At 37.0% G+C, this 23,729-nt stretch overlaps 1 protein-coding gene across 17 annotated transcripts in view; it reads right to left on the bottom strand.

The window, feature by feature from the left end:
* Positions 1 to 23,729, bottom strand: part of LOC117405968 (muscleblind-like protein 2) — a 73,823-nt gene that overhangs the window by 41,689 nt on the left and 8,405 nt on the right. For all 17 annotated transcript variants that reach the window (XM_059029834.1, XM_059029835.1, XM_059029836.1 and 14 more), the window contains exon 2: positions 3,382 to 4,220. In XM_059029834.1, the coding sequence (XP_058885817.1) occupies positions 3,382 to 3,555 (174 nt within the window). In that variant the 5' untranslated portion in view covers positions 3,556 to 4,220. The remainder of the gene's footprint in view (positions 1 to 3,381; positions 4,221 to 23,729) is intronic.

Genomic DNA, 23,729 nt, shown 5'->3' with positions numbered 1-23,729 from the left:
ACAGTCTTTATTAAGAGTCCAGCAGCTGCATTTTTAGGTATAAAATATCCCCCAAAACCCACTGTATATTGAACAGATAACCACAGAGAAACTAAGCTCATTGTCCAAAAGTATGCCATTCTTCTTAACTAGAGGCCAGGAAAATCAATAAGCCCCACAATTACAGATTGGTCATTTCACTGGCAGTGCAGCTTTTCAGCAAATCTAGCAGTGGTTTCATCCACTTGTGCTTATAACCCCTTCTCTTCTCTTTGCAAGTGACGAGCCAAAGCCGATACTGTCAGTCGCAGAAGTGTCAGTATCAGAGAAGGCTCTTCATGAAAAAGCAAAGGGCAATAAGAAAACAACAGGCCATTCAGTGAAAGCCACCATCGCATCACCACATGACTCTGGTATTTGTACATCTTCCAGCCAGAGAATGTCCCCCACTATCACTTGTCAAAAGAAAAGAAATGTTTTCTCTCTCTCTCTCTATGCCTGTGCTCACTGCCTGAATTCAACAGACACAGCCATAATAAGGTTGTCTAATCTGATCATAGCCATCAAGGTCACAAGATAGTTGTAATGATGGCAACAGATATTATCCATAGTCGTTTGCTAAGCACTTTAGCTTTAGCTCTCTGATACTGGTCAGCTTCTAGTCACATTTGCCATCATATGTACATAATCTTAAATAACTAGATGTAAAGACTGGTCAGAAGCACATTGCTATTGGAATAGTTTGTTAATCTGTAAACACAGGTGCAATCCGCAATAAATTACTGTCGACAAAATCCAAATCCAAAGAAGAAACATCTTATCAACCCACACAAGAAAAAACAGAAGCCTCATATGATCACTGGATCCAAAGCTGCATGTATCCTCATCGTTCACAACAGAACTGCAAGATGGAAACCGCTTCTTATAGAACAACATTTCAAAAGAGAAAAAGTTAACAACCCACATGTTACATCATCCACAGGTAGTGGACACCCTGAAATCAGTTCTCTTTGAATAACAAAAAATGCACAGTGGATTACAGAGTTTTGCACAGAGAACCTATAGTCCATATGGAGTCTGTCACATATGAATATGTAAACTGTAAGTGTGACACACATCTTTTTTGCTCACAGTCCATGGCTCAACAGCAAAACACTAGAAAATCCTATTAACCAGCCAATGTTTAGCTATTAAAAACAGAGAAACTTTTGATACAATAGGTACTAACTGAGCCTTTCATCCTAAATCAGTTGACAATTGGTATAATTGTTTATGGTTCACACACACCCATACTTAATAGGATGCTTTGTAAAAAAAAAGCTAATTGTAACATCCATTTGCAATAATAGTTAATGCAGCCTCAATTGAATTTGAAGATAATGTATTTAATTAACAATCCAGAGTAAGCTGAGCATAAATGCAGCAGCAATGGTAATACGGCGTCCCAGAGGACTATGGTTTGCACACAGATCGCAGACACCCACCCAGGAAGGAAAGGGTGCTACCAAGTAGGTGAATAGCTACCGTAGACCCACAATCATGCTTCTTTCATAACTCCCATGGTATCCTGAAGTATGATTAAATGTTAACCGATTACCTTGATTTTGATACGAAGCACATCTTTTTCTGACTGGGTAAATGGGAGTAATCCTTCTTTACATGATAATGTTTTGGGGTGCATTTACAACTATTTTCCTCTTCCGAGAGTTGGAAAATATATTTTTCCCAATACAGTACCACAATCACAGCTCCTGCTTACTGGCAGTGCTACTTAGATTGGATTTCTTTTTTTTTTGTTGTTATGTACACGGTCTCTGAACTTTATTTTATTTTGATGATTCAAAGACTGAAGCAGCTTTTTTATGCGCCATGTGAATTTATATTGAAGCACAGGTATGTGTTCACAACTTTCTTTTGTTGTTTATTTAGTTTCTTTGCTTGATTTTTTAAATGTGGAATTTCCAAGTACAATTATATATATATATATATATATATATATATATATATATATATATATATATATTTGTAGTTTATATGTGTGTTTGTGGGCTCTTAAAGGCATTTACTGTTGACAGCACTTTCATTAAACAAATAAAATATAAAAAAATGCACTTTAAAACAACATTTATTGGAAAAAAGAATTGCTTAAATAATATTATTACCTAGTTTTGTTTTTAGGTTTTTTTTTTGTTTAAATTCTAAGTGGGGTGCATTAGCATCCTTTTCAGCCCTCCATGCAAACTCAAGCTATCAGCGAAGGGTTAAATCTGCCTCAGTTCAGATCATTAAAACAGACCTTGTGTTTAACAAAATCAAGCAACTGCTGCCAGTACATTTCCAGTGAGCAAAAAAGATGCAGTGGTTGCAGTTAATGTAGCAGTGGATTTTTTTTTCTCAACCAGCCTCCCCCCCTTACAACTGTGCATTTATTTGAGATTCAGTTCATAAAATAAAACTCTGAAAAGTACACTATATAAACGGTAGCCTATTTATTTATTTATTTATTTTAAGAATGTTCAAGGCTTTCACACATTTATCAGTGCTGTTCACAGTCTCTATGCAAAAATGGCCAAGGCTAAGCTTTAAATGAAAAGAATGGCATATTGTATTGCAAGTGCTGGTTAAAAAATAAATAAATAAATAAAAGAAAGAAAGACATCATGATATAGCCACAATAACATGTCTGCAGCAGAGAGTATTTCAATATGAAATAGGGGCAGCAGTGTGGAGTAGTGGTTAGGGCTCGGGACTCTTGACTGGAGGGTTGTGGGTTCAATCCCAGGTGGGGGACGCTGCTGCTGTACCCTTGAGCAAGGTACTTTACCTAGATTGCTCCAGTAAAAACCCAACTGTATAAATGGGTAACTGTATGCAAAAAAAATAAATAAATAATAATGTGATATCTGTATAATGTATAATGTGATATCTTGTAACAATTGTAAGTCGCCCTGGATAAGGGCGTCTGCTAAGAAATAAATAATAATAATAAATACTTTGAAGTCTTAAAAAAATATATATATATAAAAAAAATCACCATTACACACAGGTAAGCTGGCTGTGTTATGTTAGAATAAACAAATGGTACTGGGAAATGTAGCACTGTACAGTATACTGTAAATATGAGCTAGTCTCAAGACAAGAAAGTCACTCTACACATTTCTAAAGAAATATTGTATAGGACAAACAACTGTGTATACTGTAGTATACAGAAGCCAATATTTTATTTTAATTTCTTTCTTTTTTTTTTTCTTCTTTCAGATTCCAGAACACAAATCACACTGCACAACAACCTTAGCAAGGCCAATCTCCATCTTTGTTTTTTTATCACAAGGAGAAACATATATTTCAGTTACAGTTCTACTGGAAGAGGTTAACATAAAACATAGGTCTGACATTCCTTACCTTAAGTGAGTCGAAGCAGGCAATAACTCTTCCATTTTCAACCTGGCAGCTTTTCGGTGGGTGTGCAAATTTGCATTCCTCGTCGGTACGTGAACAAGTTCCTCTCTGAAACTGCCGGCACACTTCCAGCGTCAGCCATTTCGTATCTCGCATCGAAGTTATGTTTAAAGCCATGTCAAACTTTTAAAGTGAATCAGAAGACTTACAGAAGAAACCAAATTTGTTTAAAAATAAATAACATACATTAAAACTTCACTAAAATCACAACATCAAGAACAGCAGCTGTGTTCATAAAAACTTTTGGCTCTGGAATTTCATAAGATCGCAAAAGACAGTAGACAGATCTACCAACACTGCAGCAGCATTGGGAAAAGACGATTTATCAGGACAGCCGACTCATCAAATCAGTTTTTCCCACTTGTTAGGCTTCTGGCTGCAGAAAGGTACATGCTCTGGGGTGATAGAATGTCTGAGTTTCTTGAATGTTTTGCTGACACAGTGTCTAAATAAAGTTATTTCAATGCAATGGCACTCCTTGATAGGATATTAATTGTGTGCTGAATGCTTGCTGGTATTGATTCAATTCTGAAACCACATCAGCTTTTTGTGCTTTAGCAGCGTTCCTCTCACAGTAAATCTTTCCACTTCGTTTTGTTTAAACGCTTGAGTCAGACTGAAATGAAATGGAGGGCAAGTTGTCACAGTTGAGGTATCTTCTGGCACAGCTCAGACGAGGGCGCTGTCGAATAAGGAAAATGAAGCTTTAAAAGAGACACAGACTGAAGAAGCAGCTTTAAGTAGGAACGTCATTTGAAAAGGCACTTTGTTTTGTCATTGATCTGTTTGAGGAAAAAGAAAAAAAGAACAATGTATTAATAACTATACCATGAGTTTGTTTATACTGTCAAAATATTTAGCACCCACTATACGATAAAGCATTTTGTATTAAACTACCAAAGAAAAGGATTAACCTACATAATGGAAACAAATTAATAGGCACTCAAAATCATTTTCTGCCAAATTATACTTCTGCAGTTACCTATAACCTGCAACAAAGTGCTATGAGAAAAGGTTATGACTTTTACAATTATATCACAAAACTGTTGTATCATAAAAAAGATATGACGCAAGACTGCCAAATTCATTTCAGTATCTTTTTCCATACACTCCCTGTGCAAAAAAAACAAACAATTCTTTTACTAGTGATTTATTTTATTTATTTATTTTTTTACAATATCTCAACTGTTCCCAAAGGAATGCCTGACATAAATTTGAAACGTACTGCAGTTACACACAGACTAACTAACTAACTGTATTGTTAATCTCGTCTGAATCACGGTTACAACAACCAAATAATGAAAATACATTTACTGTATGCTACTGTAAAAAGACCATACGGACACCATTTTAACATTCCTTCTTGGTTAATTATGCGGTCTCCCTCAGTTCGGTTGTTTGTTCCCCATATTAAATCCTAGTGCCTCTCATTTGCATGTCAGCAGGTTGAGAGGTGCTGCATGTGCATTTTTTTGTATATGCGCAGCCAGGGGTTAAAAACGACACTTCACTGCTGCTGATCATTACTTTGTTACATTGTACACAAGTGTGCAACACTCAGGTCTAGAAAATAGAAAGCATAGTATGGTACTTGCCCTGTACAATGAGGCAGCATAATGCAGTAAGCCATTGCAGAATAAAACAAGAGTAAGCCTCCCTAGCGAAGTTATGCATGACGGGAGGAATATCCAATTGAAACACTTATTGCAGCAGTTTTCTGGGCAGCCGTCCAAGTACCGTCCAACGACTCAAACAGCTGCATGTGCCAGACAAGATTATTATGCTTGCTGGTCCCAAAATGCCTAAACCTGACATGACCAGTGCAAATGAAATACACAATTATAGAATAGTTCAAATTTTGAAATAATGGGGGAATTATCCTTGCTTCTCCATTTTATTTATTCAGAACATATCCATTTCAATTCAGCAGGCTTAAAGTGACACACTAACAAATACTCTTTTTATTGTTAGCAGGTACCAAAAGAATGACCTTTGGCTTGCCTTTGCAAAAACTCTGTAATTTAGGAACTGCTCCTGGAACATCTGTGGAGTATTGTCTGCCTACAGACACTGAGCTGAGAGAAGGAAAAAGTCTGATGGGGGTGGGGAGAGCAGACACAGGACATGTTAGTCCAACACGTTCTGCTATTAAACATTTCCTTCATGGTTTGACCCTCATACTTTTAAACTGAGAACAGATAGGTAAGAATAATGCTAGCATTGACAGTTGTGCAATATATACATTTTACTTTAAATAATACAAACTAAACACAGTCTATTTATCTATCTATATACAAACTCAGTGCTCTAGGCATACACACCATCTCTGTACCAGCAAGTTTAGGCACAGTGTTGTTAACACTAAATTAGCTTTAAGGGCAAGATAAAAATGTGGCTTCTACAGAAGGCCTGACTATTCATCTGCTTACCATTCACATGTTTTCAATGCCCTTTATCACAATGCTTTGGCACTTTCATTTTTCCTTCTGTTGCTATAAGACTTGTGCTGCTATACTTTGACAGCATTTTTTTAAATTAAAAACAAGTTTATAAGAGTTATATTAATTTAAAAAACACTATTTTGGCACCATTTGCAACCATAATATTCATGCAACCGTGTTACAAATGTATTGTATTCATATTAATCTCATGACTTTTTAAGATTACTTTCTGTACCAGATTATGCAAAATCTGCATAATAATTTGGTGAACTAGCATAGCATTTATGTGATGTTTGCACTGGTCAAACATCAACAGCATGCATATTGTCTGCCCTGGACCTTGGCTTGCACGAGAATGAAAATACTCTCCAACACACATAAGCTTATCTATGCTTTTCCATGCGTGGAAATGACTTCTTCAGTTCTAAAGAAAAACGGAAAGGGTTTGAAATATACTTTGAAAACTTGCATTGTTCCAAAGACCTGAAACCTGTTTGAAAATGAACTGCAAAGATAAAAGTAAGAGCTATGAAAACCCATGCTTGCACTTTTGGAATATTAGTTTTACTGTGTCAAAATAGAATAAATTGAAACATAATACATAAATTAATTAATTAAAGAACTGCTGCAAGACAATCTGTTTTTCTTTTTTCTTTTCTTTTATTTACTATGCATTACTATATTATTGAGGGATCAGTGTTCGCGCTAGGCCGCGCCATTGCGCCAATGCCCCCCTGAAATAAAAAATGTCCCGCTGAATTTCTCTTAACGCGCCCGTATGTCCCCCTTCCCAGACGAGACACAATACCAATACGCAGTAAATTAATGCATTTTGTATTAACATGACATGTCTGACGACATGCTAATCGTTTTTACTTGTTTGTTTACACTCGCGTTTTCATAATTAAACTCCTGTGCCATTATTCTCCAGTCCAGTAGAATGCGCTTGCACCCTCCCTGGTCACAGTCAGTTTCACAGTAAAGCCTGGATGACAACATCAGGCTTGTTAACAACATGGCCCGGCGCAAATATAACCTTGTATCCCTGTTACACCCGACCATTACTTCTGGAAGAATAAGTAATCAGCTTCGGCAGTGACTGTTGAAATGTAGGCTATTATATTTGTGCTTAAAAATACTGTGAAATTCACCCGCTGTTAATTTATCTATTTGCAAGTGAATGGGAGAAATTTGAACTTGTGCGTACTGCAATACAGTTTGTAGACGAAGTGCAGTAGATTTGTGAAATGAAAACTGCATCAATTTAAAAAAAAAAAGCAGACTACGGTAACGTTATAAAATATGTGAAATGTTAATGCTTGAAATGTTAATACTTGCAAAAGTATTCAGACCCCTGACCAATTCTCTCATATTACTGAATTACAAATGGTACATTGAAATTTCGTTCTGTTTGATATTTTATTTTAAAACTCTGAAACTCAAAATCAATTATTGTAAGGTGACATTGGTTTTATGTTGGGAAATATTTTTAAGAAAAATAAAAAACTGAAATATCTTGCTTGCATAAGTATTCAACCCCCACACATTAATATTTGGTAGCACCACCTTTCGCTGCAATAACAGCTTTAAGTCTTTTGGGGTAAGTATGTACCAGCTTTGCACACAGTGTTGGAGTGATTTTGGCCCATTCTTCTTGGCAGATTTGCTCCAGGTTGTTCAGGTTGGTTGGATGACGCTTGTGGACCGCAATTTTCAAATAGTGACACAGATTCTCAATGGGATTGAGATCAGGACTCCAATGTTGCTTTGGCCTTGTGCTTGGGATCATTGTCCTGCTGAAAGGTGAATTTCCTCCCAAGCTTCAGTTTTTTAGTGGACTGAAGCAGGTTCTCTTGCAGTATTTCCCTGTATTTTGCTCCATCCATTCTTCCTTCAATTTTAACAAGATGCCCAGTCCCTGCTGATGAGAAGCATCCCCACAGCATGATGCTGCCACCACCATACTTCACTGTAGGGATGGTGTGTCTTGAGGCATGGGCAGTGTTAGGTTTGCGCCACACATAGCGCTTTGAGTTTTGGCTAAAAAGCTCTATTTTGGTCTCATCTGACCACAAAACCTTTTCCCACATCGCAGCTGGGTCACTCTCATGCTTTCTGGCAAACTCCAGACGTGCTTTCAGATGGTACTTTTTGAGTAACGGCTTCTTTCTTGCCACCCTCCCATACAGGCCAGTGTTATGCAGAGCTCTTGATATGGTTGACTGGTGCACCATTATTCCACTCCCAGCCACTGAACTCTGTAGCTCCTTCAAAGTGATTGTTGGCCTCTCTGTGGCTTCTCTCACAAGTCTCCTTCTTGTTTGAGCGCTGAGTTTTGAGGGACAGCCTTTTATTGGCAGTGCCTGGGTGGTGTGATGCAGCTTCCACTTCCTGTTTATTCATCCAACTGTGCTCACTGGGATATCCAAACATTTGGATATTATTTTGTACCCTTTCCCTAATCTATGCATTTGTATTACTTTATCTCTAAACTTCTGCAGAATGCTCTTTGGTCTTCATTTTCCTTCAGATTCACAGCCTGACCAGTGATCCTTCAACAGTGGGGTTTTTATCCAGAAAATGTGACAGCAACTTTAATGGTTCACAGGTGGAGGCCAATGGTAAGGTAATTGTGTCCTCGTTAGGGCAATTTCTTTCATCGGTGTAAACTGGGAGCTTCCACAGCACAGGGGTTGAATAATTATGAAAGCAAGATATTTCAGTTTTTTATTTTTCTTAAAAATATTTCCCAACATAAAACCAATGTCACCTTACAATGATTGATTTTGAGTTTCAGTGTTTTAAAATAAAATATCAAACAGAATGAAATTTCAATGTACCATTTGTAATTCAGTAATATGAGAGAATTGGTCAGGGGTCTGAATACTTTTGCAAGGCACTGTATATATTTTTCAATGACCCGATTAAAGTTTATTGTAACTTAAGTACTATTGGTTCATTTCAAAATACATAATGTATGGCCAATCAGAAACCGAAGTATTGCCATGCGGTCTAATTTGACAAGCCGTTATGTCTGGTGTGAGAGTTTTTAGTTTTCAATCCAGTGAACAAATATGGATTGTTGGCTCAATACTAGTACATTTACTAGCAAAGGGCGATCAAGACGAAATACCGTCAGAGATTAAAAACGCCAAAAATGTCTTGCGACTGAACCTCACTCCAATTTCCCTGCCATCATCAGTGATTTGTGTGGTAACAAGCAGGGACATCCATCACACTGATACTAGGTAAGCGTTTTATTATTGTTTTTTAATTAGTAACATTACTGTATGTTTTAGTCACCAAGAATTAAAAAATTCCAAAATGTTTTCGTAATGAGGTCAGCTGTAGAGAGCCGTGGATAGTGAACTTTGCTTTGCTGCCTTTTCTGTAATTTTATTATCAATAAAAATACATGATTGCCATTTGCTATCATGGAATAGTCCTATGTCATTTCTGAGTGAGAGGGTTTAGCACGGAGGCTTTGTTGATTTTAATTAATTAGTAGTTACAATAAAATTATGTTAATGTTTCCAACAACTAGAAACCTGTTTGAAGGACTATTTTTATCCAAAATTAAATATAATATATATTCCATTATAATACTGTAACTTTTATAATTTTATCCATCACACACTCCAAGGCTTGTGTGATTTGTTGTATCATGTTATTGTACAAACCTTTTTTTCTGTTTTAATTTCATTATGACTGTATCTCAGATGGGGGTATGCGGTGGACTACTTTTTTGGAAAGGGGTATGCAGCTTAAAAAGATTGAAAACCCCTGTTCTAATGTGATCTGGTACAATGAATGTCCTCTACTCAGTAGACGTAATTTTGCTCCACTTGTTCAGCAAACAGCAAAAATTCCAAGTAGGTTGACGTGACAAGAATTATTAAGTTTTACAATTGCTTTCCAAAAATTCAGGAGCAAATTTTGTACTGTAGTTATTTATGTGAGAAAGCATTTTCTGATTAATAAAACTGTAAAAAAAAAAAAAAAAGTTATGTGTTGTTGTCCGAGTGAGACTTGCTATTTTAGAAAGAGACCATCAACAGAGTAAGACAACTAAACCAGTAGGCCCTACTGGAGATAATGTTACAGAATATCATCTACTATAGTGGGGGTGCCTTTTCTGCATTATTAAATGAAAAAAAAAAAATTAATCGAAATTAACAGATTAATCGATGAATCGAAATTATTAATCGTATTCGTGTCGATTATTTAAATAATCGCTCAGCACACCTCTACTTTACAGTTTTAGTTTTTGTTCTTCAGAAACAAAAGGTTAGTAAACTCTGCTGGCATATTTAAAAACAAACAAAAATAAGAAATGGTGGTTGGTTCTGAATTATCAAACATATTGACCCCCTCACCGAAGAAAATGTCCTCCTAAAATTTAGAGTGGGGGCCACATTGACCCTCAGTCTGTAAGTCCTGGAGCAAACACTGAGGGATGTGCCAATAAAAGGCCAAGTACTGGCAGAGTATTGGGAATCGAGGCATTTCAATACTAGGAGGGCACAGTAGTTTGTAATCATTGCAGCAGTGTGGAGTAGTGGTTAGGGCTCTGGACTCTTGACCGGAGGGTTGTGGGTTCAATCCCCAGTGGGGGACACTGCTGTTGTACCCTTGAGCAAGGTACTTTACCTAGATTGCTCCAGTAAAAACCCAACTGTATAAATGGGTAATTGTATGTAAAATAATGTGATATCTGTATAATGTGATATAATGTATAATGTGATATCTTGTAACAATTGTAAGTCGTCCTGGATAAGGGCGTCTGCTAAGAAATAAATAATAATAATAATAATAATAATAATAATAATAATTATGGATAAGGCTCTAGTCTGTGTATGTAATTCCCTCCTCCAAAGGATTCTGAACAGTCCATACAATGCAATCATTGCAATATAAAGAAAGAAATGTGTAAAATAATGGAAGGAGTGCATTTTTGCTGACTTGTCAATTTGCATGTAAATGTATTGCAGTCTTACTGCAAGAAATGAGACAGAAACTGTTAGATCCCAGGCTTACAGATTCTTGTTCTGTCAAAGATATTTGTTGGCTATTTTTTCTTTTCATTTTTTTTTTTTAAATCACTCAAACCCGACCACATTATAAAAAAATGGACTAATATTTGTCTATAGTAAAACAATATTCCACCCAGATTAAACTATCATCATTAAGTGCTGCTACAGTAAAACCACTGCTACACACTTCAATGGGAGAGCTTAACTTTGATACACAACACAAGCATTCCATCTCAAACACTAAGGTGTGGCTTTGTTTTAGAGTAAACACTCTTGTTACACTGAGAAATTTGAGAATGACACTGTTTAAAAATTCAAACAGATAGCTCTGAATCATGTTAAATGGCTTTTTGCAATTAAACTCAATACCGTATTTACTCAAATTTAAGTCGCAATTCTTTGGTCGAAACGTAAATTCAAATTTGGGGGGGGGGGAGAGACTTGGGTTCTGGGTTTTTCAGTTAGGGGATCAGTTCACATTTGCGCTTACCAAATATTCTGGCGCGCTCGAATGAGCTACAGTGATGCCCACTACAGCAATCACTCCTCATACAGTACAGCTATATCAACATGGCTGTGTGGCGAACTTCACACACATTTTATGATGCAGCTTTTAAAAGAAAAGTCTTGCTGAAGAAATTGGAAACCGTGCAGCAGAACGTGAATTTGGGGCATGTGAGATGTGCGTCAGTAGATGGAGATGCAATCGAAAGGCTATTTTGGCTTGCAAACGTGACAAAAAGTAATGTCGGCCAAATGAAAGAAAGGAGGAGAATAAAACTGACAAAGTAATTTACCCTTTTTCTGCAACTGTAAATTGCAAGGACTGCCGTTCAATACTGTAAGAATAATACAAAAAGATGAATGGGGTGGGTGTGCTCTGGGCAAACGGCACTATATATTTCCTGTAATGACATGTAGGCCTACTGTATCTTCACAGTATGCAAAATAACCAGTAACAAGACTTCATTTAAAATGCAAGGCAAGCAGTTACACAGTAGCCTTGATGAAGTAACAATTGAAAGGCCACAACTCCTGCATATATAGGTCACCATGATACTCAAATGTCCCAAATAGGTTTTACTAAGGAATGCCCATACTAAAAGTAGATAACTACATAAATTCAAGTTTAATATATTGCTTAAAATCATACTGTATGTGTGTGCCTTTATATCCCAGTCACAGGAATATGCATGCCACGAGGAGAATACCAATATACAGCATGTGAGCCAAGAGAGATATTTATTGCACTTCTGTTAACTGACTACTTCAGATAATTTTCCTTGCCTTTAGTTTTTAATCCAACATACACGATTAGCCATTTATCAAGGCAAGCCTTTCACATTATGGAAAGCTGTATACAAATGGTCCCGATACAGTACTGGATATTGAAATGACACAGTCACTATGATCATAAAGGTGGCAGCAAGTTAAACATTCTTTTTCAGAAGTGGTTTATTAAACACATTTAGTTACCAATAGATGAGCTTCTGTACCATAGTTTGGAATTATCTGCCGAATTTAAGTACTTCTGTTGAACTGCTGAAAATTTCTTACTTCAACTGGAAGATAAAAAAAAAAGACAGGGTGCATTCGAATTATTTCTTCAAGGATGTTAATGCAGGTTTTAAACATCAAATACTCAAAGCCTATCATTATGGAAGACAGACAGCTTATTTTCATTTAAACTAAAACAGCCGTGAATGAGAGATGAAAAAAAACGATAACAAAAAGGTACCTGCTGTATTTACTGTAATATACACTGTAATACCGTAAGTTGTAATAAGCAGTCAAAAATACTATACAGAACATAAAAGCCTATATGAACATATTAAAAAATCTATACTGCCATAATTGGTTAGATGAATGGAAGTAGAAAGTTATGCTCTTTATTATGGAGCTACAGTGATAGTGCACGTCTGGAGAAAGATGGGATTGTATTCACCAAAGATTCAATTATTTTGTTTAAAAGCAAGCTGAGGTTTAGCACCTTCACTGAAAATGTCAAGGACACACACCTACAGTAGTGCCTGACATTCACACTGCACTGGAGTACTGTAGGTAAGGCACACCATGGTTGAAAACAAAGAATTTTCATTTTGAAGGGATGGCTAAATCCTGTCATGAATGAAGATTATCTGAACTCACAGAGAGGTTTTAGGTATTGAGTTGGGTGGGACACTCTTAAGTCCATGTACAGCAGACCCCTTGCTACATTTAGAATGGTGCTCTGATAGACCGTGCTTAGGAGCCAAATGATATACAATACTGTAGTAATTACTGTATGTTATGCAGACAGATGACTCATTTAATAAACACACTAATCTGAATGCATGGTAAGGCTAGCCTGCCCACTTTTAAACAACAGCCTGACCTAATAAGGATAAAGTAAAGTATCTGACTACCTTGAATCTGTTTGAGCCTCTTATGATGTCCATCGCATGAGACTGTCCATCTCATGCGATGGACAGTTCAGTTCATAACATTTTAGTTCACTATAAAACAGTTTTTATTAGCAGGCTAATATTTTCTTCTTTTTTAACAGCTGTTCAATGATCTAATAGAACCTTATTGTATTTTGCTGTCCAAATGTCTGTTCAGCTTTCTGACTTGGGCATCATTCAGAGACATCCCTCTTCATAGTGGTGGAAACTACGATATACTCTCTCACTCTGACACACACAAACACAACACAGGGAACAATATAAAAGATACAGTAAATAACTTTCCTTTGACTCTTTAGGATCATGTTCACTATGACGCTTTTTGTTACTATCCTGATTATCTTACCCCACTATTCATAAGAACAGGAAGGGGCCATTGGTTCAGAAACGCCATTAAGTGTGACCTACAAATATCAAGCTTATTAAATGAGCACCGAGGCACTTTCCTTCCAAGCTAATCTGATATACCGATCCCTTAGATACTGTATGTTACCAGCCTATTAACAGTAGGTCGGTGATCTTATTATAGAACTCTTCTGGGTTTGTGCTAAAGCTGCCTTATATTAAAATAGAGGAGCCCTTTCATAAAAACTACCGTCCAGCAGAACAAATGTTGTTTTAACCGAGGAGCTTTACATAACTCACGTAAAAGTGCTAAACACACACGTGATGAATCAATCAGCGGGCCAGGGTACTAGTTTAGTTTTTCACTGACATAAATCTAGGTAAAGTTTTTAATTGTTTCCTTCCACCCCTCCTTTTAAATTTGTTTCATCAGAAGCTATTTTGAAATGCTGCCAAAGCTCTGATCTTGGACGCTTTGAAGCAGACATGTTATTATTATTATTTATTTCTTAGCAGACGCCCTTATCCAGGGTGACTTACAACTGTTACAAGATATCACATTATACATTATTTCACATTATTCTTTACATACAATTACCCATTTATACAGTTGGGTTTTTACTGGAGCAATTTAGGTAAAGTACCTTACTCAAGGGTACAGCAGTAGTGTCGTCCCCCATCGGGGATTGAACCCACGACCCTCCTGTCAAGAGTCCAGAGCCCTAACCATTACTCCACACTGCTGTCCATGTTGATTTAAATAATGTATATTTTACATTAGTATGAGCGATACAAGAACACTGTAATGCAGATTTGTCATGTGTGTAATAATGGTTTGTCTTGTTCCCTTTTAAACTTTCATTTTAGTTTTACTGAAAACTGCACCGATTATACTGTAACCGATTTGTATCCCTAATGTACAGTATTTTATATACAGCTCTGGAAAAAATTAAGAGAACACTGCAAAATTATCAGTTTCTCTGGTTTTACTATTTATAGGTATGTGTTTGGGTAAAATGAACATTTTTGTTTTATTCTATAAACTACTGACAACATTTCTCCCAAATTCCAAATAAAAATATTGTCATTTAGAGCATTTATTTGCAGAAAATGACAACTGGTCAAAATAACAAAAAAGATGCAGTGTTGTCAGACCTCGAATAATGCAAAGAAAATAAGTTCATATTCATTTTTAAACAACACAATACTAATGTTTTAACTTAGGAAGAGTTCAGAAATCAATATTTGGTGGAATAACCCTGATTTTCAAGCACAGCTTTCATGCGTCTTGGCAAGCTCTCCACCAGTCTTTCACATTGATGTTGGGTGACTTTATGCCACTCCTGGCGCAAAAATTCAAGCAGCTCGGCTTTGTTTGATGGCTTGTGACCATCCATCTTCCTCTTGATCACATTCCAGAGGTTTTCAATGGGGTTCAGGTCTGGAGATTGGGCTGGCCATGACAGGGTCTTGATCTGGTGGTCCTCCATCCACACCTTGATTGACCTGGCTGTGTGGCATGGAGCATTGTCCTGCTGGAAAAACCAATCCTCAGAGTTGGGGAACATTGTCAGAGCAGAAGGAAGCAAGTTTTCTTCCAGGACAACCTTGTACTTGGCTTGATTCATGCGTCCTTCACAAAGACAAATCTGCCCGATTCCAGCCTTGCTGAAGCACCCCCAGATGAGTCCAATTTTCAGCTTTGCCCAACACCTGGTCATCTAATGGTTAGACGGAGACCTGGAGAGGCCTACAAGCCACAGTGTCTCGCACCCACTGTGAAATGTGGTGGAGAATCGGTGATGATCTGGGGGTGCTTCAGCAAGGCTGGAATCGGGCAGCTTTGGCATGAATCAAGCCAAGTACAAAGTTGTCCTGGAAGAAAACTTGCTTCCTTCTGCTCTGACAATGTTCCCCAACTCTGAGGATTGGTTTTTCCAGCAGGACAATGCTCCATGCCACACAGCCAGGTCAATCAAGGTGTGGATGGAGGACCTGGAGGAGCTGCTTGAATTTTTGCGCCAGGAGTGGCATAAAGTCACCCAACATCAATGTAATGTGTTGTTTAAAAATGAATATGAACTTATTTTCTTTGCATTATTCGAGGTCTGACAACACTGCATCTTTTTTGTTATTTTGACCAGTTGTCATTTTCTGCAAATAAATGCTCTAAATGACAATATTTTTATTTGGAATTTGGGAGAAATGTTGTCAGTAGTTTATAGAATAAAACAAAAATGTTCATTTTACCCAAACACATACCTATAAATAGTAAAACCAGAGAAACTGATAATTTTGCACTGGTCTCTTAATTATTTCCAGAGCTGTATATATATATATATATATATATATATATATATATATATATATATATATATACACACACACACGAAGTGTTTAATATTAACAGAAAGTGATACTATTGTTTTACAAATGTACATATACTATAATGCATCCCTAATTGATTCCACATTGTAATGTTGAAAAAACTCAAATAAAAAATAGTTTTCATTTTTTTCTTTCAATCAACTTGGAATAAAAAAAAGTTATTTATCTAATCCGAGTACCATAATATATAAAATATTAACAGAGAAGTACATTTAACAAAATATGAATTTACTGTATCTACTTAGTACTGCTTCTGCCAAATATATTGCCACAAAACAATTTTACAAAACCTGGGTTTGTTAAACAGGTTAATGACATGGTGCAATGCAACCTGCTTTTTACCTAGTCAGCAGAATCCTGCAGTTTATTTTCTAATAGTCTTAATTACTGTATCTGTCCTGAATAATATAGGTCTGCGCCTTTAATAAAAATGTGTGAACAGACTTAAGCTTTAGATATGCTCTATATCGGTTTCTTTCCCCCCAAAAAACTATTAAAGAATAAGATACATTTTTGCAAATCATAAAATGTATGGTAATCATTTATTTTGTAGATTTCTCTTGGTTTTCTTCAGACATTTAATAACTTTCCAAAGTACTAGAGTTTCTTGACCGAGCTTCCTTATGGACTCAATTAAATCCACATGTAAAACAAACCGTATCCATTTTGAAGTTAAAACATATTTAAAATTGAACTTCATCAAATGCTCAGTTCTGACAGAATTAAGTCAACTCAATTGCTCAAAAATTTTAAACAACATAATCATTATTTAAATGTATACAGATCCCTTTCTTTGTAAAAAATTTTGCACAGTCACGCAAACCTTTTAAAATACTGGCCAGTGATTCAGCTGCTTTTTGACCCGTTAAGTCTCTCCAACACAAAAATCCCTCGCCAATCATTTTTAAACAGAAACAATTACAGAATAGACTGGTTACTTAAATATGCTGTCTGGTCCTAAAACAACAGGGCTAATTGTCTTTGCATGCTTCTGTCAAAGTGCTCTCAAATCAATTTAGGGTGGCAACAGCAGCTCACAAGGCCTTACTTAGGCATGCGTTTTGGCTTCTCTCCACAGTTTTTAAACAGGAAGGGTAGAGACAGTGTTCCATATCAAATACACCCTTTTCCTTTCTATGTGTTTGCTAACTCTGACATAAATCAAGGCCTTTTCCTGCCATTGCATTCCCAGCAACAAAGTCCACAATGTCCTGCTCATTATCCGGCCGTTACTGTACAAGCAATAAAAGGTCTATTCTAAAAATCCAATTTCGTCCTGTGTAATGATTTATAAAGCACTGTGGACTGCTTATTAAAAATGCACAAAGCCTTCCTATTAGCAGAACGCATGATACCCTAAATAACAAATTCATGACCACCCCCAAAACCCATCTCCAACCACATAAACATGTTAAACTGTGTCTCTTACAGTAGTTTATAAATCCTGTATCTCTAAAGCAAAAAAGAAAAAAGTACATCAAGCCCATTATCAAATAAGTCAGCACCTTTCCCAATGTGAGGAAATCAATGTCTGTTTACCAGCATACAGTACACTAATTTCACACAGTACAGTATAGTGGGTAAGAATAAATAGAGCAAATGGATGCAGAGCAGTAGCTACAGTACAGCAGCTGCTTGGTGAGGGAACCCCGTTTCCAGGTTTCCACCACCAGAAGCATTTTTCACGTGGTATGCAGCACACTGCAGCAAACACTTTCTAAACAAGTCAAAAAAGAGAGAGACGGTTCTCCCACCCCATTCGGGTAAGTCCACAAGCTCTTTTCAGCCTCTGTCTTCCCTCGACTGCAGAAACATCTGGTATAATGATCGAACCCCTCCCAATAGCATCAGTACTATGTAAAGATAATTACCATGTGAATTGTTGTCATTCCTTGCTCCGTGCGGTGTGCTAAAGGCCCATGCCTAGACAAGGATTTTCTTTCAACGACAGTGCAGGAAAAGAAGAGCGAGTGTCTGCTGAACTCTGGCTGAGAGATTTCCAGCCCTCCCCTCCAGCAAGGCCCTCCCAGAGTCATCTGCCCAATGGTAGCTCAGATCCCTCAGATCTACAGCTCTTAAACTGGCTATAATATACTGACTGACAAGCTGACTCTAGTGCTTCTAATGACAGCCCTGTGAATACTAATTTTTAAGGTATTTCCCTGTCTTTCATGCATAGCGCTGAAGCAGTCTTAGTAACAAAGTACTTTTCTATTGCTGCTGTACAAAAGGGCACGGCACACATTTGTAGCTGGAAACTAAGAAGAAATACAATATACCTTCCACAAATGATCAACAAGATACAATATTGCTGAGTGTGTACTGGGCTTTAGTCTTGAATTCTAATTTAAAAACATTTTAACTTGAGCTACTTATTTTAGCTTCTACATTATCTGCGCCTTAACAGGATTAAAAACATTGAGGTGAAAATAACAGTTTATTAGAAAACAAAACTGTTTGTGACCATACAGCAGTACAATTTGCTTTTTCATTAATGTTAAAATCGGGGAAAAAAAACCAAAACATTTTTTAAAACCGGAAACTTAATTCCAAGTGCATTTACATGGATAACAAAATAAAGCATGATGCATTAGCCCCAGGGTTTCCAAATAACACATTTAGCAGCACGTTACCGACACAGAAAACAGAACAGCATAATTGAGTTGTAATGAATGCAGAATGGGGCCCCTTTTGCAGTCATTCTGTGTTTACCTTTTCTCAGAAGAATCACTCCACTATCTTAACTATGAATAGCCTGCTTTTCCCCCTTACATATACCTACATATACCATGTTTATAAAACTAACACTACCCTATCAGACTATACAAACTAGGAGTTCACCTGTCAGTACAGATGTTGGGAGGTCAGCTAAACACAGTAACCTATTCTTGGATTCTGTTACTAAAATTACACATTATTTTTTATGTAAGCCCTAGGGCCATGGGAAGAAAAATAAAAACTAGAAATTACGTCTTTAAAACTCCCCCCCCCCCATTGCCCTAGGGCTCTTCCATAATCTTTATATATATATATTATTTTTCTTGCATCTGTGTCCATACAAATTGCAAAAACACACCTCTTATTACCCGAGTTATTTATCTATCTAAATAAGCGTCTCAGTTGTTCATGCTGAAAACAAAGACTGGAATGAAATAACCAAGCTTTAGCCTATTTTTTGATTGCAGTGCTAGATTTTAAGGAATATTTCCTGATTCAAGGCAGATCGTTGTCCGTAAACCAAAAATAATAATAATAAAATTTAAAAAATAAAGAAAAAAATAAAAAAAAATATGTACAGTACCATGAAAAAGTATTTTCCCCGTCTGATTTTCTGCATTTTTGCATATTTTTGACACTGAATATTATCAGATCTTCAACCAAAACCTAATATTAGATAAAAGGGACCCTGACTGAACAAATAACACAAAAATGTGATACATATTTCATTTATTTATTAAAGAAAGTTATGCAACACCCAATGCCACCGTGTGAAAAAGTAATCGCCCCCCTTAGACTCAATAACTTGGTACGCCACTTTTAGCAGCAATAACTGCAACCAAACGCTTCCTGTAGTTATTGATTAGTCTCTCACAGCGCCGTGGAGGAATTTTGGCCCACTCCTCCATGCAGAACTGCTTTAACTCAGTGACATTTGTGGGTTTTCGAGCATGATCTGCTCGTTTCAGGTCCTGCCACAACATCTCAATGGGGTTTAAGTCTGGACTTTGACTAGGCCATTCCAAAACTTCTTACTGTGGAATGCAGTGTTTAGTTTTCGCCAGATATAACGGGGCCCATGCGGGCCAAAAAGTTCCACTTTTGACTCATCTGTCCATAGAACATTGTTCCAGAACTCTTGAGGATCATCCAGGTGCTTTTTGGCAAACTTGAGACGAGCATTCATGTTCTTCTTAGTGAGCAATGGTTTCCGCAATTAGGAGTTTTTGCCACTGATCAACAACAAAAAAGTCCATAATTTCAAAGTGAAAAATAAAATCTACAAATTGTTCTAAATTAATTACAAATACAAAACAGAAAATAATTGATTGCATAAGTATTCACCCCCTTGAGTCAATATTTGGTAGAGGCACCTTTGGCAGCAATTACAGCCATGAGTCTATTTGGATAAGTCTCTACCAGCTTTGCACATCTGGGCAATTTTTGCCCATTCTTCTTTGCAAAATTGCTCAAGCTCCGTCAAGTTGGATGGGGACCTATTCTCAATTGGATTGAGGTCCGGGCTTTGACTGGGCCACTCCAGGACATTGACCTTTTTGTTTTTAAGCCACTCCAGTGTGGCTTTGGCTGTATGTTTGGGGTCATTGTCCTGCTGGAAGATGAATCTTCTCCCAAATCCCAGGTCTCTTGCAGACTTCAGCAGGTTTTCCTCCAGGATTTCTCTGTACTTTGCTGCATCCATTTTGCCCTCTATCTTCACGAGCTTTCCAGGTCCTGACGCAGAGAAGCATCCCCATAGCATGATGCTGCCACCACCATGCTTCACGGTAGGGATGGTGTTCTCAGGATGATGTGCGATGTTAGGCTTGCGCCAAACATAGCGCTTAGCGTTGAGGCCAAAAAGCTCTATTTTGGTCTCATCAGACCATAGAATCTTCTTCCACTTGGTCTCAGAATCTCCCACATGCCTTCTGGCAAACTCTAGCCGAGATTTGATGTGAGTTTTTTTCAACAATGGCTTTCTTTTTGCCACTCTCCCATAAAGGCCAGTTTTGTGAAGCACCTGGGCTATTGTTGCCATATGCACAGTGTCTCCCAGCTCAGCCGTGGAAGACTGTAACTCCTTTAGAGTTGCCATAGGCCTCTTGGTGGCCTCCCTGACTAGTGCCCTTCTCGCCCAGATACTGTTTTTGAGGACGGCCTTTTCTAGACAGATTCACAGTTGTGCCATATTCTTTCCATTTCTTAATAATGGACTTTACTGTGCTCCGGGGGATATTCAATGCCTTGGAAATGTTCTTATATCCTACCCCTGATTGGTGCTTTTGAAGAACCTTATTCCAGATTTGCTTTGAACGTTCCTTTGTCTTCATGATGTAGTTTTTCTTAGGAAATGTACTAACCAACTGTGGGACCTCCCAGAGACAGGTGTATTTAACCTGAAATCATGTGAAACACATTAATTGCACACAGAAAGACTCCATTCAACTAATTATGTGACTTCTAAAGACAACTGGTTGCACCAGAGCTTATTTAGGTGTGTCATAGCAAAGGGGGTGAATACTTATGCAATCAATTATTTTCTGTTTTGTATTTGTAATTAATTTAGAACAAATTGTAGATTTTATTTTTCACTTTGACATTATGGACTTTTTTGTGTTGATCAGTGGCAAAAACTCTTAATTAAATCCATTTTGATTCCATGTTGTAACACAATAAAATGTGGAAAAGTCCAAGGGGGGTGAATACTTTTGAGAGCCACTGTACTTTAAATAAATATTTGCAATCGTAGTCAAGGCTCAGCCGTTATCATAGACACGGTCTGAAGGGAAACGGAAGCTCTGACTAGCACTTGCGGGGATGTATAATTTGGAGCGAGTCGTTTGGGAATTCACATGTTTCTAAAATGCCTAAACCATGCATAACAATTAAACAATGCTGCAAAGAATTTGAGCATGAGGGGATGTATGCAGCGGATGGTGACAAAATAATGATGTGCAGATTTTGCAACTGTCGGCTGGAACGGGAGTTGAAAGATACCATCGTTAAGCATTAGCTGTTTATTCCTTTTGGAGAAAATATGGCTTGTTTGCTTATACAGATGAACCGCTGTATATCATGATTGCCGTGCAGGCATAATTCGCAATATAAAGCGGGTTTCACGTTTGCCTATGATAGCACATTACGAGTGCAAGAAAAAAAAGAAAGAAAACTAACGGTGAATTAAAGCGCAGGGTAATAATACTGTATATTTAGTCATTCTTTACATTTAAACAAATGCATATAGTTTACTACAGGACAAATACGTTTTGTATCATTAACTGGAACAGTTAATGATACAAAACATTTCTGTGATTATCTAAAAAAGGCAGAACTGTCGACTGATGAGAGCTATCAATTAAGCGTTGCACTTTGTGGGTTTTTTTGTGTGCATTCGACTATGTTAAATAAATCATTTCGTGACTTTGGTGTTTTGTAAGACCACCCACGCAGCATTTGACAGGCTGCACAAAATGTCAGTTTATCAGCCGAGATGATTATTGGTTGTTAGTTGCGTTAAAAATTAATTCACTTAGTAAAGACCGGCCATGCAGCATTTGACAGGCAGCACAAAACACGACAATAAGCGGGTTTGTGAGATGACATTCAGAGAGGTAATTTCTCAAAGAACCTATGGTGCATGGTGAGTGGTTTTTAAAAAATCGTGATAATAAACAAGGTTCATGTTCCTCTGTGTTTTATTTCAAGTGGTGCAAACTTTGCACAAGAGCAAATGCTGTTTTGGTTTTGAATGGATTTAAATGAATGAATCTGCTTTGCTTAGTGTTTAAATACTGAGAAACGAGTGATGAGCGATCACTTTTACAGGTCGATTCAATATCTGAAAATAATTCTGATGATGATTACGGTTATCGATTATTGTAATAACATCATTCCTAGGGGGGAAAAAGTCACAAAAAGGTTCCTGATTAAATGTTTTGTTTTGCTTCTAATTAAACTACAATACAACTTCAATGACTTTTTTCAACAGCACTTTCAAATCTGTAAAACATACAGTATTAAATTGAAGTAAAGAATAATAATACATGGTAGTTTATTAACTCCCCCTGAAACAAAATATTAAAACAAATAATTTTTATGATATTTAGTTTCAGGTTGCCATCCTTATATTACGTTTGATTTAACAATTACTAATTCTTAAATGAAATGGACAAGAAATAATAAATTTGAAACATTTGTTTATTAAAAACAAATGGACATTCCTTAACTTGCCTCGCTGACCAAACTAAAATGAGAAACCAAGTCAACAATAACACATACATACAAGTGAAAGTCCCAGTAAAATACCATAACTTTGGGTAGCTCACTTATTAATACATATTTATACCAAAATCCATGAACCTTCGGTTTCGAGGGTGATTGATCTGTCATGGACTGACCCTATATTTATATAATTTAATACCCGCCGCGTTTCCCTTGCGGAACAAAACGTCATTAATAAGGTTATTGATAAATGTGTAAAGAAAATAATAGTTTGTATTTATGAACTTACTGTATAATAAAGAGTTCTGATACTGCGCTACGCTCCCTGTACGTTTTTGTTTGTGACGCCGTTTTGTATGCATTTGGCAGCTTTAACAGGAGGGCGGATCTCGAGTTTCCCGTGGGCCTCAGATCCCAGAGTGACAGCAGCTTCAGTGGTTGCCTGACACAAACCGCTGGTCATCTTCTTAACTGAGAAACCAGTATTTTAACAAAGACTTTGAAGTCTCTAATGGGTAGATTGCTGTATGTGCAATTATTATGACAGCCCCACAATAGTAGGGCAGTGCAAATATATATATATATTTTTTAATCTTTTTGTATTTTTATAGAGGGCATGGGCAGTATTTACTGTAAACAGGCGGTTAATCAAAAGAGTGGAGGACTGTACGTTACTGCTTCTGCCGCTAATTAGAAAT

This window comes from Acipenser ruthenus, chromosome 9, assembly GCF_902713425.1.
Source record: "Acipenser ruthenus chromosome 9, fAciRut3.2 maternal haplotype, whole genome shotgun sequence".
NCBI classification, from domain to species: Eukaryota; Metazoa; Chordata; class Actinopteri; order Acipenseriformes; family Acipenseridae; genus Acipenser; species Acipenser ruthenus.
Note: the sequence above shows the minus strand (reverse complement) of the source record. Positions and strands in the feature narration are given on the sequence as shown.